This window comes from Dryobates pubescens, chromosome 4 (genome assembly GCF_014839835.1).
Source record: "Dryobates pubescens isolate bDryPub1 chromosome 4, bDryPub1.pri, whole genome shotgun sequence".
Taxonomy (NCBI): Eukaryota; Metazoa; Chordata; class Aves; order Piciformes; family Picidae; genus Dryobates; species Dryobates pubescens.
In genome coordinates this window covers 4,745,067-4,760,437 of record NC_071615.1, presented here as the reverse complement: position 1 = coordinate 4,760,437, position 15,371 = coordinate 4,745,067, and the positions used below count along the sequence as shown (strand labels likewise).

Below are 15,371 nucleotides of genomic sequence, written 5' to 3'. Positions count from 1 at the left end.
CCTTCTCCCTCATTACCCTCATGTACATATAGTGACACTTTGTTTAGCTCCCACTCTGTCTGACAAGCATCCTGGGTCACTCACAGAAACCACCTTTCACCTCCTACCCTCACAAAATCTGAGAGCTTAAAAAACCCAAACAAACCACCAAACCTCCTGCTCCCCAAACCAACCAAACCAACCAAAACCCAACAGCAACAGCAACCCCTCTTCCTTCCTACCCAAGCAATTCAATTACTTGCCAGACAGCACTAAGAATCCATTAGAGAAGAAAATACTCTGCATTTGCTGTGGAAATCTCCTGGTGATCTTATCTGTCTCTCAGTTCAGGCTCAAAGCTCAATTGTTGTTTTTTTTCTGCCAGTACAAGGAGATTTCAGGCAGCACTGAAATAGTTTTGGATGGGGAGAGTCATCTCTTCATTTAGAATTTACAAGAACAAGAGAGATTTATGGATAAATTGAAACAATAAGAGGAATGGCTATGGGGCAACCTACTGGATTCTGAAGGACTTTGCTCCAAGTAGCAAATTCAACATTATCTTGATCTGACTGCCTAAAGAAATAAATACTTCAGAAGCAGCCTTGCCCAGTAGCAAGCTTTCAAGCTATCATTGAGTAAATCTGCAGAAGGGTATCATCTTTAACTTTCACACATATCTAAAGGACTCAGACTATCTTTTTGATCCCCTGGAAGCAAGCCACATCAATGAAGAGTGTTAAGTTGAACAGAAGAGCCAAAGAGCTGAGAAGGGGAGGGAAGAAAGGGGAGGTTCAGGAGGACTATGCTGGTGAATTGACTGATAGGGCTCTTTTGCAGGATGTCCAGTACTTTTTTTCTCTAGGATGCTTGAGAGAATGGACCACACAAAAATCTCTGGGTGCAGATACAGATCCGTCTTCTAAGCAATTATTGTCAACAGCAGCATCATGCTCAGGAGAGAGCGGAGATCTCAGGAAAGCAGAAAAGCCAAAACACAGTGGACATTCAACCCCCCTAGGAGCTTCTACATGCCACAAGAGCACAGCCACCAGGCAGCAACCAGGGAAACCATGTTACACAATCACTATTCCATCTCAGCATCCAGCTGATGGGGACCCTAATGAATGTCAATGATATTACCACCCCCTTCATTTCAACTTCTGCGAGCCTTAAGGGAACAGTATGACAACTGCCGAGGCTGCAGTATGTCCAGGCAAGAACCTCCAGCCCACATCCTCCATCTGTTTTCCCTCCCCAGCAGTAATTTCCCTCTCCTTTCAGCCACCTTTGCCATCCCTCTGAGCACACTCCAGTCAGCTTCTGTCGAAACAATCTGGGTGCCATTCCCTGTTTTACACCCGTACGCACCGAGTCACGTCTGCATGCAAATACAGCTGCATGCATTCCTATAACTGTCTGCAAACACATACATATATCTATATGAATTAAATCCCCTGCTGTTGTATTTAAATATCCAGGCTGTTCCACCATGATACTACTAATCACACATATCTAATTGTGCTTTTCCTTACACACTAAATAGATTGACCTACGAGCAAGCTCTGACTCCTAGGGAAATAACCTTAAGGTCAGCAAGCTCTAGCTGTGAAGGATCTAGAGGGAAAGAGGTTCCACAGCTGAGCTCCCTCACACAAGACAGCCCTGCCAAGAGCTTTGCACATCCCCCTACTCATAAAAATGAGAAAATCTCTGTAATTACTACTGATTGCAACTGTGGTAGTACAGCACAGAGAGAAAGGATGTACCCACTGGAAGACAACCAAAAATACATGAGAGGATGTCTGTGGAGCTCATCCTTGCTGCACAGCCTTCCTGTTACTGGTTTGTCAAGTTTTTTTTTCATCTTGCTGAGCCAGAAGCACAATGAACCCCCTTTTTCATAAGCAGCATCTTTGTTCTGAAAGGTTCCAATCTCGACTGAACATCTTATGTTGTGTCCAACACACACAATAGTTTTCAGGGACTTTTTATTTCATTTCAAATGTCCTGCCAAAAACTGCAAAGAACAGGCACAGCTTCTGCATTATTCAGGCTATGTGGGGTTTGAATGGTGAGCAGGGGAAGCAGGAGGGCTCCTGTTGGAGCTGAGCCCTCTGCTTGGGTAAACACAGATGTGATGGATCACCTGGGAACCCTCCCACCAATATTTCATACAACTGGGCTTTACAGAGACCACTGCTCCTTTGTACACACAGAACTGCCTCATGTGACACCTCTGGTTTTCAGCAAAAGAGAGACAGTTGCTCTTTCCACAGCATATTGCTTCTCCTGCCGTCCTGACTGTCTGTGCTCATTTAAAGAACCCTTCTACCTAAATTAGGCATCGTTTTCCATTCCACTCTTACCTCTTTCAAATCTAGGTAGGAAAGCTGTCAAAAACAATTACTTTTTTTCTGAGTTGCCTGGATCTATGTCTCTCTTGACTCATATCAAACAACAGCAAATGGAACCTGAGGAAAATTTGGAACCCTAGACTGGGAAGAGTGCATATTGTGATCTGATGCATTTGGGGTGTGCTGGCAGAGATGCCCTGATATTACCTCTCCCCACTCACACCCCTGGATCTTCCCAGGCACATCACCAGCTCCAATCTCCAATATGCCTGGAGTGCAGAGCACATTGCTCAATGCCCCCTTTGAGTGTCAGAGGCATGTCAAGTTTTCCTTCAACTATTTGATACAATTCTTTAGGGGAAACCCATTTTCTTTACATAGAGCTCTGCCTCCAGGCATCAAATAGGTGGTAGGGTCTGTCTGATCAAAGGGAAGCATTCTGGGATGTGTAAGATAATGCATCAACATCTCACACACTTGAATCCCCTGACAGAGGTCACAAACAAACACATTTCTCTGATGCACATTGCCATCTCCAGCCAGGGCTCAGCTCACAGCATCTCCTCACTTTCTCAGGTATACTTCAACATCCTTAAGACTGCTGCCCATTCTTAACTGTGATGTGAAACAGTCACATGAACACAGAAACTGGCTATGCTCTGACTTCATTTCTGTTCCAATCTATTTCTTAGAGGTGATGTTGACTTTTCCACACACGGAGCAGCAGAGTCAAAATCCTGCCCTGAAGCCAGAGCCTTACCATCAGTTTTGTTGCCTTCCTCTGCACTGCCTCCTGCACATTCACATCTCACTTGTATTGAGGTGCCCCAAACTGGACACAATACTCAAGGTGTGGCCTCACCAGAACTGAGTACAGAGGGAATAGAATAGAATAGAATAGAATAGAATAGAATAGAATAGAATAGAATAGAATAGAATAGAATAGAATAGAATAGAATAGAATAGAATAGCTACAGGCTTGGTGAAGTGTGTCTGGAAAGCTGCTGGCAGAAAGGGACCTGGCAGTTCTAATCAACAAGCAACTGAACAGGAGCAAGCAGTGTGCTCGGGTGGCCAAGAAAGCCAGTGGCATCCTGGCTGGGATTAGAAATGCTTTGCCAGCAGGAGAAGGAAGGCATCAGGGGAGGTTTAGGCTGGATGTTAGGAAGAAGTTCTTTATAGAAAGAGTGATTTGCCATTGGAATGGGTTGCCCAGGGAGGTGGTAGGGTCACCATCACTGGAGGTGTTTAGGAAGAGACTGGATGGGGTGCTTGGTGCCATGGTTTAGTTGATTAGGTGGGTTGGATGATAGGTTGAACTGGATGATCTCAAAGGTCTCTTCCAACCTGGTTAATTCTATTCTATTCTATTCTATTCTATTCTATTCTATTCTATTCTATTCTATTCTATTCTATTCTATTCTATTCTAATTCTATTCTATTCTAATTCTATTCTATTCCACTCCACTCCACTCCTCTCCTCTGGGAACGGGTAAAATAGCTTCTGTCCAAGGCAAGAAGAAGCGACAAGAACAGCATGGAAACTGTGACCTGTAACTTTGTTTTAGTCAAAAGCCTGAAAATATTTGGGTCATCAAAGGCTGAAATGATAATGAGCTAAAAGCCTAAAATGGAGAGAACTGCAACATATGGCTGTGGTATTCATAGAAATCTGAGAAAATCTTCAGTAAACAAACCTTGCCAGGCATTTTTTTCCCCTCCACGGGGCTAAGCAACATTTTTGTTTTGTTTCTGTGACACTGCAGAAGAATTCAAAGCAGTGAAAGAATAACAGAAAATGAAGAAAGAGCAATTGAACACTAATTTGTGCCATCAAATGACTACAGAGGAAAACCCAGCAGACTATAAAGGGACAGTCGCTCTCATCGCTTCCTGCAACTTTGTTTTTTCTTTGCTGAGTGATAAATAAGATTAGAGGAGCTTAAAAGGGAAGCCTCTTTTCAAAATGGCTGTGTCTGTCTCCTCAGCCTTGGCTTTCACCTGCAGGATGATTTTAGGGAATCAGTGAAACTTGCTTCTTGCATAGAAGCCTTTCTGGAGCTGCTACTTGCTACTCTGCCACGGGCCAGCACTGAAAGTCATTGGGGGTATATGGACCACAGCCTGTGTATATGAACCACAGAATCCCAGCCTGGTGGGGAATGGAAGGGACCTCTGGAGATCATCTAGTCCAACAGGTGTAGTTGTAGCTGAAATTACTGATTTTCTTACATCCTTGCTCTAACACCAACAGAATGGTGCCTCTCTTACCATACTATCACAAAAGCAGCACATACACACACATAAAATACTCACAGAGTCAGAGGTTTAGTGCCCCCCCTGCCATACAACCAAGCACAACTTGCTTGCACCACTCATTCTGCAATACCTGTTCAGAAAACCAAGCCAACTTTCTTCACAGAATCATAGAATCAATAAGGTTGGAAAAGACCTCAAAGATCATCAAGTCCAACCTGTCACCCAACACCTCAGGACTACTAAACCATGGCACCAAGTGTCATGTCCAATCCCCTCTTGAACACCTCCAGGGATGGTGACTCCACCACATCCCTGGGCAGCACATTCCAATGGCTAACAACTCTCTCTGTGAAGAACTTTCTCTTCACCTCAAGCCTAAACTTCCCCTGGTGCAGCTTGCACCACAGCAGGACTTGAACAAAGTCTTGGTGTTTGCCCCTGCAGAAATAGAGGCACTCTGGAAGCAACCTCCTCATCTGCATTTTGTGCTCAGCATTGATTTTTCTTCTCTAGCATGGATGCCACATCTTCAAGTTTGTGCTTCATGTGTGCTGGTACAGCAACCTTTTCCAGTGGGACATTTCCCCTGCCCCATCTCTCTCCCTGCTTGCTTTGAGCTCGCCGTGCTGTTGCTCAGGTACTGACATGGAGTGCATTGACCTTTCCCTGTTCCGGAGCTGTTCAGGAAACCCAGCACTCACCCTTCCTCCCCTTCTGCTCATCTAATGAGCTGTGAGATGCCACCCAACTGCTGATATTTCCAGGGATAGTGGCAGAAGTACATTAATGAATTTATTATGGCTTTCTGTGTTAAATGTATTATGCAAATGTTAATCAGTTCCTGCAGAACCCTGCGAAAGGTGCAGCATGAAATAAACAATACGGCGTTAGCTCAGGCAGTAAAATTTATGGAGCTTCAGGTGTTTAATATTCAATGTGCAAATTCCTTTAAAAGGCTTGCCTTTTTTTTTTTTTTTTTCTTTCTTTTAAAGGGCATGTTGGTAAAATTTCCCTGCACAAATGTGAATCTCTGCACTCCTGGTCCCCGATGTTAACAAACATTAGCGAGTCAGTACTGTGCGTGTCCTTGTTTGATTCGACATCCACCTTGCACATCACATTTATCAGGGCCACTGAGGCCAAGAAACAGCTTCTCCTTGAACTGCCTAATGACAAAGCTACAACCTGATGACATGTTTATACTTCTCCTCCCTGCTCCCATGGAATATTTCTAATTCTTGTCAATTCTAACAGATGTGATGTATTCAGGATTCATGTACAAATATTTGCACGGCCCCAAACAATTCCACGTTGCATGGTCCTCAAGGCTGAGAGCACTGCAGGTGCTACACCTTCATGAGGTTCAACAAGACCAAATGCAAGGTCCTGCAGCTGGGTCAGGGCAATCCCAAGCACTGATATAGGCTGGGCAGCGACTGGCTTGAGAGCAGCGCTGAAGAAAAGGACTTGAGGGTGCTGGTGGAGGAGAACATGAGCCACTAGTGTGCACTTGCAGCCCAGAAAGCCAATCACATCCTGGGCTGCATCAAGAGAAACAGAGCCAGTAAGTTGAGGGAGGTGATTCTCCCCCTTTATTCTGCTCTGGTGAGACCACACCTGGAGTACTGAGTCCAGTTCTGGAGCCCCTAGTACAAGAGGGATCTGGAGGTGCTGGAAGGTGTCCAGAGAAGGGCCATGAGGATGAACAGAGGGCTGGAGCTGCTCTGCTATGAGGACAGACTGAGGGAGCTGGGGCTGTTCAGTCTGGAGAAGAGAAGGCTCCAAGGAGACCTAAATGTGCCCTTCCAGAGTCTGAAGGGGGCTACAAGAAAGCTGGGGGGGACTTTTCAGGGTGTCAGGGAGTGATAGGACTGGGGGGAATGGAACAAAAATAGAAATGGGTAGATTCAGATTGGATGTTAGGAAGAAGTTCTTCTCCATGAGGGTGGTGAGACACTGGAACATGTTGCCCAGGGAGGTGGAGGTTTTTAAGGCCAGGCTGGATGGGGCTCTGGTCAGCCTGATCTAGTGTGAGGAGTCCCTGCCCATGGCAGGGGGATTGGAACTAGATAATCCTTGAGGTCCCTTCCAACCCTAACAATTCTATGATTTTACACCAGTTCTAGGACTTTCCTCAGTACCTAATGCAGGTGGCACAAGATACAGCATGTTTCCTCTCAAGTAACACATATAATTAATTCAGGACAATTTATAGGCACATAATAGATGATCCTTGTGGTCCCTTCCAATCCTGACTGATACTATGATACTATGAATAGGAAGTTCTTTTCCCTTACATTCACTTGGGCAGCACTTCAGCAGTTCACTGTGAACATCAGAGATACCTGCACAGCAAAGCAGTTTTACTGTAGTTTAAACATCTAGCTCCAGTAATAATCAAAGAAAAGGTCTAATAGCAGAGTTTTTTGGTCATGCTAACCAAGAAAACACATGCTTGGTGACTCCACAGTGCTTCTCTAACCCCAGCACATTACTGCCCATGCCATACCATCTCCAGTGCTGCTGCTACCCACAGATGGTACCAAATTCACTTGGTCCCTGCTGCTATCACAGCCAACTTGCTGTGTGCATATTCTGCAGCATTCTACAGAAGCATCACACACCTCTCATCCATCATAAATGGATGTCCATCATCTCTAGATATAGACTTAGAGTGAGTGGTAGAGGCATTTAGGTCATGGAGAGACTCCAGAACATGAAAAAGTAGCTGCAAATACCTGAAAATACCTTCGTGATGAGGCCAGGACTTAGGAATGCCAATCCTGAGTGAAATGCCTGTGCTACACTTGAGCTGTTGGGTCTCCTGCCATATGCTCTCAGCTATGCTACCTCATAATTAAATCCCTCTGAAGCACACACAAATTTGTTCCAAAAAGCTATACCTGACAGAAGAGATGCCAAGTGGTTTGCCCAGACACATTTATATGAGGTCTGGGGTTTTATAAGAAAAGGGCTGGACACAACTACCTGAAGCTTTCCATGAGGAACAGCTCTGCCACAGAAACTGATACAGACCACAGCATGCACAGAGGAACTTAAAAAGGTCAGGAAGTTTGTAGAAGGGAAAGCATGGAGATAACCCTGGTAGAAGACTCTGAGAGGTCAATTAGGGAACCTTGAAAGGTTGACAGTGTCCCTTTTAGTTCTGTAAAAGTGTAAATGACTCATTCATCATTCCTCACCAGTCACATAATGAACAGTTAGACTGTTAAATGATCTCAGCTTTGCCTTGGGCTCTTAACTCCAAGCTAGTTACCGCCTGGCCGCCTGAAGTCCAACTATAAAATGAGTCATTAATACTTAAAGAGGAGAAACATTCCCTGTCAACCACACAGAGGACTTACAGCTCCCAGATGTTTTGTTACTCCCTCAAAACGGACGGAGCAAGAATAAGAGGGAGATTAGCCCAACCACAAAGCTTGCAGAGGTAGGGGAAAAAAGGAATAGAATAGAATAGAATAGAATAGAATAGAATAGAATAGAATAGAATAGAATAGAATAGAATAGAATAGAATAGAGTAGACTAGAATAGAGTAAAATAGAATAGAGTAGAATAGAATAGAATAGAGTAGAATAGAAGAGAGTAGAATAGAAGAGAGTAGAATAGAAGAGAGTAGAATAGAACAGAGTAGAGTAGAATAGAAGAGAGAATAGAATAGAATAGAAGAGAGTAGAATAGAACAGATTAGAAGAGAGTAGAATAGAATAGATTAGAGGAGAGTAGAATAGAGTAGAAGAGTAGAGTAGAGTGGAGTAGAGTAGAATAGAATAGACCAGACCAGGTTGGAAAAGACCTTTGAGATCATCAAGTCCAACCTATCATCCAACACCTTCTAATCAACTAAACCATAGCACCAAGAGCCCCATCCAGTCTCTTCCTAAACACCTCCAGTGATGGTGACTCCACCACCTCCCTGGGCAGCCCATTCCAATGGGCAATCTCTCTTTCTATGAAGAACTTCTTCCTAACATCCAGCCTAAACCTCCCCTGGCCCCATCACCTTCATCCTCCATGGACAATGGACTCCTGGAGAACTTAATACAGCAGACAGCAGCCACCCACTCTCCCTATGGAGCTTCCCCTCCAGAGAGCCTCCTGCTTTGGTGAGATCAACCACCACAAGTCCATGCCAGCTCAGGCAGGCCAATTAAAATGACCTAAAGCAGACAAACACTACAAATCTTCAGATTCTATTTGTATCTAACTTACATAATTATTTCAGCTACTCTTACTAAAAAAACAACAACCTGGTATTATTTCTGCTTGCAGAACTTGATTGTTTCTTCAAATCATTACAGCTACACCACAAGTACCTCTGAAGTGGACTCTCTTACACTATAATTTGTGCACAAATAATCAATTTAAAGCCTGGGAAAACCTGAAGGTTTAATTTAATCAGATTAATATCTTAAAATGGAAAATGGTCAATAACAATAGCAAACATGGACATTTAGAAAGGAACTACTGCACAGGCATTAATGAACACCTCAAAGCACACTAATGAAATCATAGAATCAACAAGGTTGGAAAAAAAACCTCAGAGATCATCAAGTCCAACCTATTACCTAACACCTCATGACTAACTAAACCATGGCTTCAAGTGCCACGTCCAATCCTTTTTTGAACACCTCCAGCACACAAAAAATACCCCAAACACTTTGTGGAGGATGTTTTTCTCAGGTAGTTCATTGATGGACACTGCAATAGGGAATTCAGTTCCTTCTATACTGTGTCTAGTTCTGGAGCCCCTATTACAAGAGGGATCTGGACATGCTGGAATGTGTCCAGAGAAGGGCCACGAGGATGAGCAGAGGGCTGGAACACCTCTCCTATGAGGACAGGCTGAGAGAGTTGGGGCTGTTCAGTCTGGAGAAGAGAAGACTCCGAGGTGACCTAATTGTGGCCTTCCAGTATCTGAAGGGCGTTACAAGAAGGCTGGGGAGGGACTTCTCAGAATATCAGGTAGTGACAGAACTAGGGGGAATGGAATGAAGCTGGAGGTGGGGAGATTCAGACTGGAGGTGAGGAGGAAGTTCTTCACCATGAGAGTGGTGAAGCCCTGGAATGGGTTGTCCAAGGAGGTGGTTGGGGCGCTGTCCCTGGAGGTGTTTAAGCCCAGGCTGGATGAGGCTCTGGCCAGCCTGATCTAGTGTGAGGTGTCCCTGCCCATGGCAGGGGGGTTGGAACTAGATGATCCTTGTGGTCCCTTCCAACCATGATTGATACTACTACTATGATACTACTGCTATTCTGACAGCAAAAAATTAGCATCAATAGCAGCTATGGGCAGGGGAAGGTTTACTGGTGCCTGCCCTCATGCTGTGTAGCCAGTCAGCTCTTTGAGATAATGGGCAAAAATCAATTATTTCAGTATTTATGAATAATATTGCATTTTTATCAGTGTTGCTGTCACACTATTGGCTGTCAGAAAGGCTAAACACAACTAGTTACTACTACAACCATAGTGCTCAAAGTGCCAAACCATGAACCCTTCACATGGCCAAACCATCCCTGTATGGTTTCAACTGGTCCTTGAGATCAGTTGTGTGACCCTGCTCAGATTTCTTTGACTGCCAGCATCCACAGGTGATTCCTTTACTCAGAAACAAGTGAGAGAGTAAAGACTCCTTCCATTCAGCCTCATCCATACACATGCACACACTCAAGGAGATGACACTGTATCTTGGCTACAGGACTAGAGGTGATTTTCAAGCCCAAACACATCTCAATGTAACAAAGAACAACTCCCTGCCTTCCATCTGTACAGATCCACTTATCTGAACTCTAACTGGAGTTCCATTTTCCTCACCAACCAGCTGTGAACTAATTATGAGGACTTCTAACTAGTCCTGCTCCCTCTCCAAGCATATGGATCCAATTAAGTCAAACTGCAGCTGATTCTAATCAATCTTCCTTGAAGCAGCCAAACTTGAAGAATCTCTTCTCCTTCAGCTCGAAGAGTAGAGGAGAGCAGGAAAAGCAGGAGAGTAGTATTTGCATAAGGAACACTTCACATCCGCTTGGTTGCCTGCAAACACAAGGCTCCTAGCAGCAAGAAATGCTAATTGAACACTCCTCACAAGTCTTTCCTCCCACTTTATCCAAAAAGCACTGATTTGATCAGTCTCTTTTCTTCTTGGCATTGAGCTGCACTTTTCCACCAGCAGCCTGGGAAGATGGTCCTGATCATGTGAGATAACTAAACAAACCAAACCTTTCACTGAAATCTCAGCAGGTCTTCCCACCACAGGGCACAGCAGTCATGGTGCATTTGCTTTTCTGGAAGACTTTTTTGCCTCATGGAAAGAAAGAAGGGTAGGGAAGAGGAGATGAAATAGTCTGGTTAAACCCACTCTTTTCATAGACTATTGAATCCCTCTCCTAAGCCACAGGTCAAATGTCTTTATTAAGATAATGTCCTGGGCTAGAGGGAGGCCCCCTCAGTAGGGTGCAATTTCTCTACAGTTCCAACATTTCTTGTGTTTTTGTAATCTGAGGTTTTTATTAGCAGTAAAGACCTGACCAGTGAGTAATACCCATGCTAAAGTCTTTATACCAGTGAAGGAAAATCAATGCAGCCTGCAACTAGGTGTCAAGAGGCAAGGGTTTTGGAAGAAGGGGTGTGTGGAGGTGGAAAGTGCCTTCAGCCATAATTCAAGCTGTCCCCACACAAGCACAGAATACAAAGACATGTCAGATGTTATATACACTGCTGCAGATGGCTATCAGCATCTCAGTTTCTTCATTTTCTAGTACTGAGCTCAGGAGCTTGAATCACACACCTAACAGAAACATACCTTCCCATGTGCTCCTTTGCCCTCTGGCCAGGGTCCTGTAGTTCAGCAAGTGATCAGTTTGGCTACAGCAGCCAAAGCAGAAATATTCACAAGTCAATACCCAGCCACAAATGGATGTGAGAGAAGGCAAACAATTTCAAAGCTTTACTGCTTTCCACACATGAATGCAGTCAAACAGCAATGGTTTTAATTATCAAATATTAGCCACATCTCCCTCAATTTCATTCAGCCTTGGGAACTCAACAGACTTCACTCCAGTGTAAAGCAAAGCCTTAACTCTGCATCCTGCCTCTTCCTCTTACAAATCCACAGCTTCAATTCACCCCTCCCATGCCTCTTTCATTCAGTAGATACAATTCCACAAAGTCAGAGGTTTTGTTTGAAAAAAAGAAGGAACTTCAGATAAAAATGTCAGAAATCACCCTCATCCCACCTTGTTTAATGCTACCCCCTTCTTTCTCTCCCACTATTTGATCTGGTGCTGTGCTGTTCCCATGTTTGTAGTTTCAATCACCTTTCTGCTCAGTAAAATTTTCTTCTGGTTTCTGTAAATAAAGTTTGTCTTCTGTTTTTTTTTCTTTCCAATCTTTGTGAGACATTATTTTAACCCATCATTGACAGTGATTTCTTTCAGAGGTGGGAATAAATAACATCTCAAACCAGCAACATTTCAGTGACCTTATCTGAGCGCATAATAATATTTTCAGTGTGTTTGCTCAGTGCTGATAGAGGATGTGAATTTCTAAGCCTGTCCTTAACTTAGTGGGTTCCCACTGTAAGGAACCTTCTCCAATGTGTTCACAGTTAAGAAATTATTCTGAGCTTGGCCTGTCAAGGGATTTGATTCTCAAGGTAAATAAAAAAAAGAGAAGGCAAATGCCTTCCCCTCTGAGTTCTGAAATCTTGACCATTCAGGTGGGCACACACTGATCAATGCTGACATTTTAGCATTCAGCTTACATATTCCTGTATTTATGCTTTCCTCTCAAATCCTCTTTTGGAGCAGCTGCTTTTGACATTCAGACCTGTAAGCCACAGGTAAAGTGAAATGCTAAGGAGGGGGGAGCTACCTCCTGCTAAATAAAGTGTTAATCCTATGTCAGCATCCTTGGCACAGCAGATGTAAGAGCATGATTGCCTCAATTCAGTTCACTAACCTTTCAGGGGACTAACAGATTTGTCTTTCCTAGACTTGTCAAGCGAGCTTACCCTTCTCTTGCTCCACACCTGCATGTTAACTCCCACACAGATTTTACTCTGCTCCACCTGCAGGTCATCGCTGTTCTTCACTGCTCACTCCACAAAGCCCTGACCTCTACAATACTGCACTCCAACAGTGAGCACCATAATGAGGTAGGTTATGGGGATGCTGTGATGAACTTTCAAAGCCTTTCTGTTGAACAGTACAACTGTCACTGTAGAGCAGCTTTGCCACAGTATGAAGGTCCCATCTTGTTGCTATCATCACTTTGCTCTTCTGTACTATGAAAGCTCATCTATATAAATGGTAGATACTGGTAATCTTTAGTGAGGACCAGGAGGCAAATACTTAGCAAGATCACACTGAAGAATTTTAACCTCTCCTCTCTGAAGGTGCAATTAAAAAAGCTTGGTATTTTGGCATCTCGAGAGCAGTATGAGCAAACAAAGCAGAGCATCCTGAGATATCACAAAGAAAAGAGGGAAGTTCTCTGGTCAGGCCTCATTGGAAAAGCAGCAGCCATTGTGAGACAGCACTGGCAGATTCATTTTGACCTAAGGGGGCTGTAATCTGCTCTGGAACTAGAGCTGAAAAAAAGATAGAAATGGGTAGATTCAGATTGGATGTTAGGAAGAAGTTCCTCCCCTTGAGGGTGGTGAGACACTGGAACAGGTTGCCCAGGGAGGGGGTGGAAGCCTCATCCCTGGAGGTTTCTAAGGCCAGGCTGGACGTAGCTCTGAGCAACCTGATCTAGTGTGAGGTGTCCCTGCCCATGGCAGGGGGATTGGAACTAGATGATCCTTGAGGTGCCTTCCAACCCTAACGATTCTGTGAGTCTATGATGTTGTGTTTGTTGGAGACCTAAGCATCCAAACACCATCCCAAAAGCTTTCATCTCCTTCTGATGACTGAAACCCAATTAAAGGGGAGCCGGGTGACAGGTTTCACACTAAACATGGCTCAGCAGAGATGCTCAGCAGCTCTTAGCTCCCTGCTTTATCAAAGCTGTCACTTCCCCTGTCTCTAGGAATTGGTAATAAAAAAAAAAAAAAAGGGCAAAAAGAAAAGAAAGATTTGATCTGCCTCTAATAGGTGTCAAGATAAAATCAATGGTCGGTCTGAAATCTGGGTAATTTCAAACCTGTAGGTTTTCTACCATGAAGCAATTTACATGAAAATGGATGGGGGGGAAAAAAGAGAGGAAAAAGAAGAAAATTAAGAGAATGAAGTACTACAATGCTGATTTGTTTGGCATATCAGAACAGAAAAGAGAGATAACACTGTTCATAGCAGGATGGGCTTTGATTAAACAACCAGGCTCAGGTTCTTGTTTGCTCCAGCACCTTTCAAATAGGGAACACTGTAAAAGCTGGAAGCAACTCCCATGTCCCTCCTTTGCACAGAAAAGCTGTTCCAAGAATGAGGGCAAGCTGAACAGACAACCCAATCAAGTGCTGCAGCTGCCCTTGACCTCCTTCAGGGACTTCATGGATCTATGCATAGTGAAAAACTGAAGCACAGGACAGCACTACCTCAGGAAAAGGCAAAACACCCAGAGCAGTACAGCAAAAGAAACAGCCTTTTGCCCTTCTGACCCTGTACCCTCTGCTCTCCATACCTGTGGTCTGGAGATGCTGCTGCTCTGTCATCCTTTCAGTGGAACTGATGCTTCCTGGCTTGGAAAACTACTACCTAATGAGGCCACAAACTAGTAGTCTCTGCTGTCTCCATCACTGATAGCAGCAGTACAAATGGAACTCAAGCCCTGTTTACACTCCTGCTTTGGCATGAATGACTTCGGACAAAGATAACTTACAGTAGTGAAGTCGTTTAAAAAGGAACAGGCTTTAAGGCTCCAAGAAGATGAAGAGAGTGAAGGCAAAGGCACAGAATGCATTTGTGTGATGGTATCTGACATAGAAGCACTCCAGCAACACGGTCAGAGACACAGGTGTGTTGGTGCAGTTTCCATAGGCTTCTGAAGAATGCTTTGCCCAGATGGAGGGAAGTGAAGCTGTGTGCTGTGAGCATTCTGGCACAGCTGTTAGAACAGCTATGGGGACTGGACCGTGTCAGGCTCCCCAGCTGCTCTGAACCTCCACATTTCCTACCTGCAGAGTTAGCTTCTCCAGTTTCATTTCCAGAGATCTGTTCTCCTCTTCCAGCTTACTGCGTTCAGCTTCCAGCTCCTCAATTTTCAGCCTGGAGAAGAAGGGAAACTTAATATATTAACACCATGTCTCTGCACAGTCCCACCACAAATAATCAAGTAAAACAGGAAATCACAAGCAGTATCAAATTATTCCTGTATTCAGGAGGACACAGCTACACCACTGGGACAGTTCAATCATATGACTGCAAGATACAAGTTTAGATGAAAATACAATTTGTAAAAGTCTATTAAAAATACCCAACTTTGAATATAGAACAGAACAGAATAGAACAGAATAGAATAGACCAGACCAGACCAGGTTGGAAAAGACCTATGAGGAGAGGCTGAGGGAGCTGGGATTGTTTAGCCTGGAGAAGAGAAGGATCAGAGGTGACCTCATTGCCCTCTACAACTACCTGAAAGGCGGTTGTAGACAGGTGGGGGTTGGTCTCTTCTCCCAGGCAACCAGCACCAGAACAAGGGGACACAGTCTCAAGCTGTGCCAGGGGAGGTTTAGACTCGAGGTGAGGAAAAAGTTCTTCACTGAGCGAGTCATTCGTCATTGGAATGTGCTGCCCAGGGAGGTGGTGGAGTCGCCGTCCCT

General features: G+C 44.2%; 1 protein-coding gene across 2 annotated transcripts in view; it reads right to left on the bottom strand.

Moving 5' to 3' along the window:
* Window positions 1-15,371, bottom strand: part of MAD1L1 (mitotic arrest deficient 1 like 1) — a 413,753-nt gene that overhangs the window by 162,994 nt on the left and 235,388 nt on the right. For both annotated transcript variants that reach the window (XM_054180345.1, XM_054180346.1), the window contains exon 15: window positions 14,727-14,817. In XM_054180345.1, the coding sequence (XP_054036320.1) occupies window positions 14,727-14,817 (91 nt within the window). The remainder of the gene's footprint in view (window positions 1-14,726; window positions 14,818-15,371) is intronic.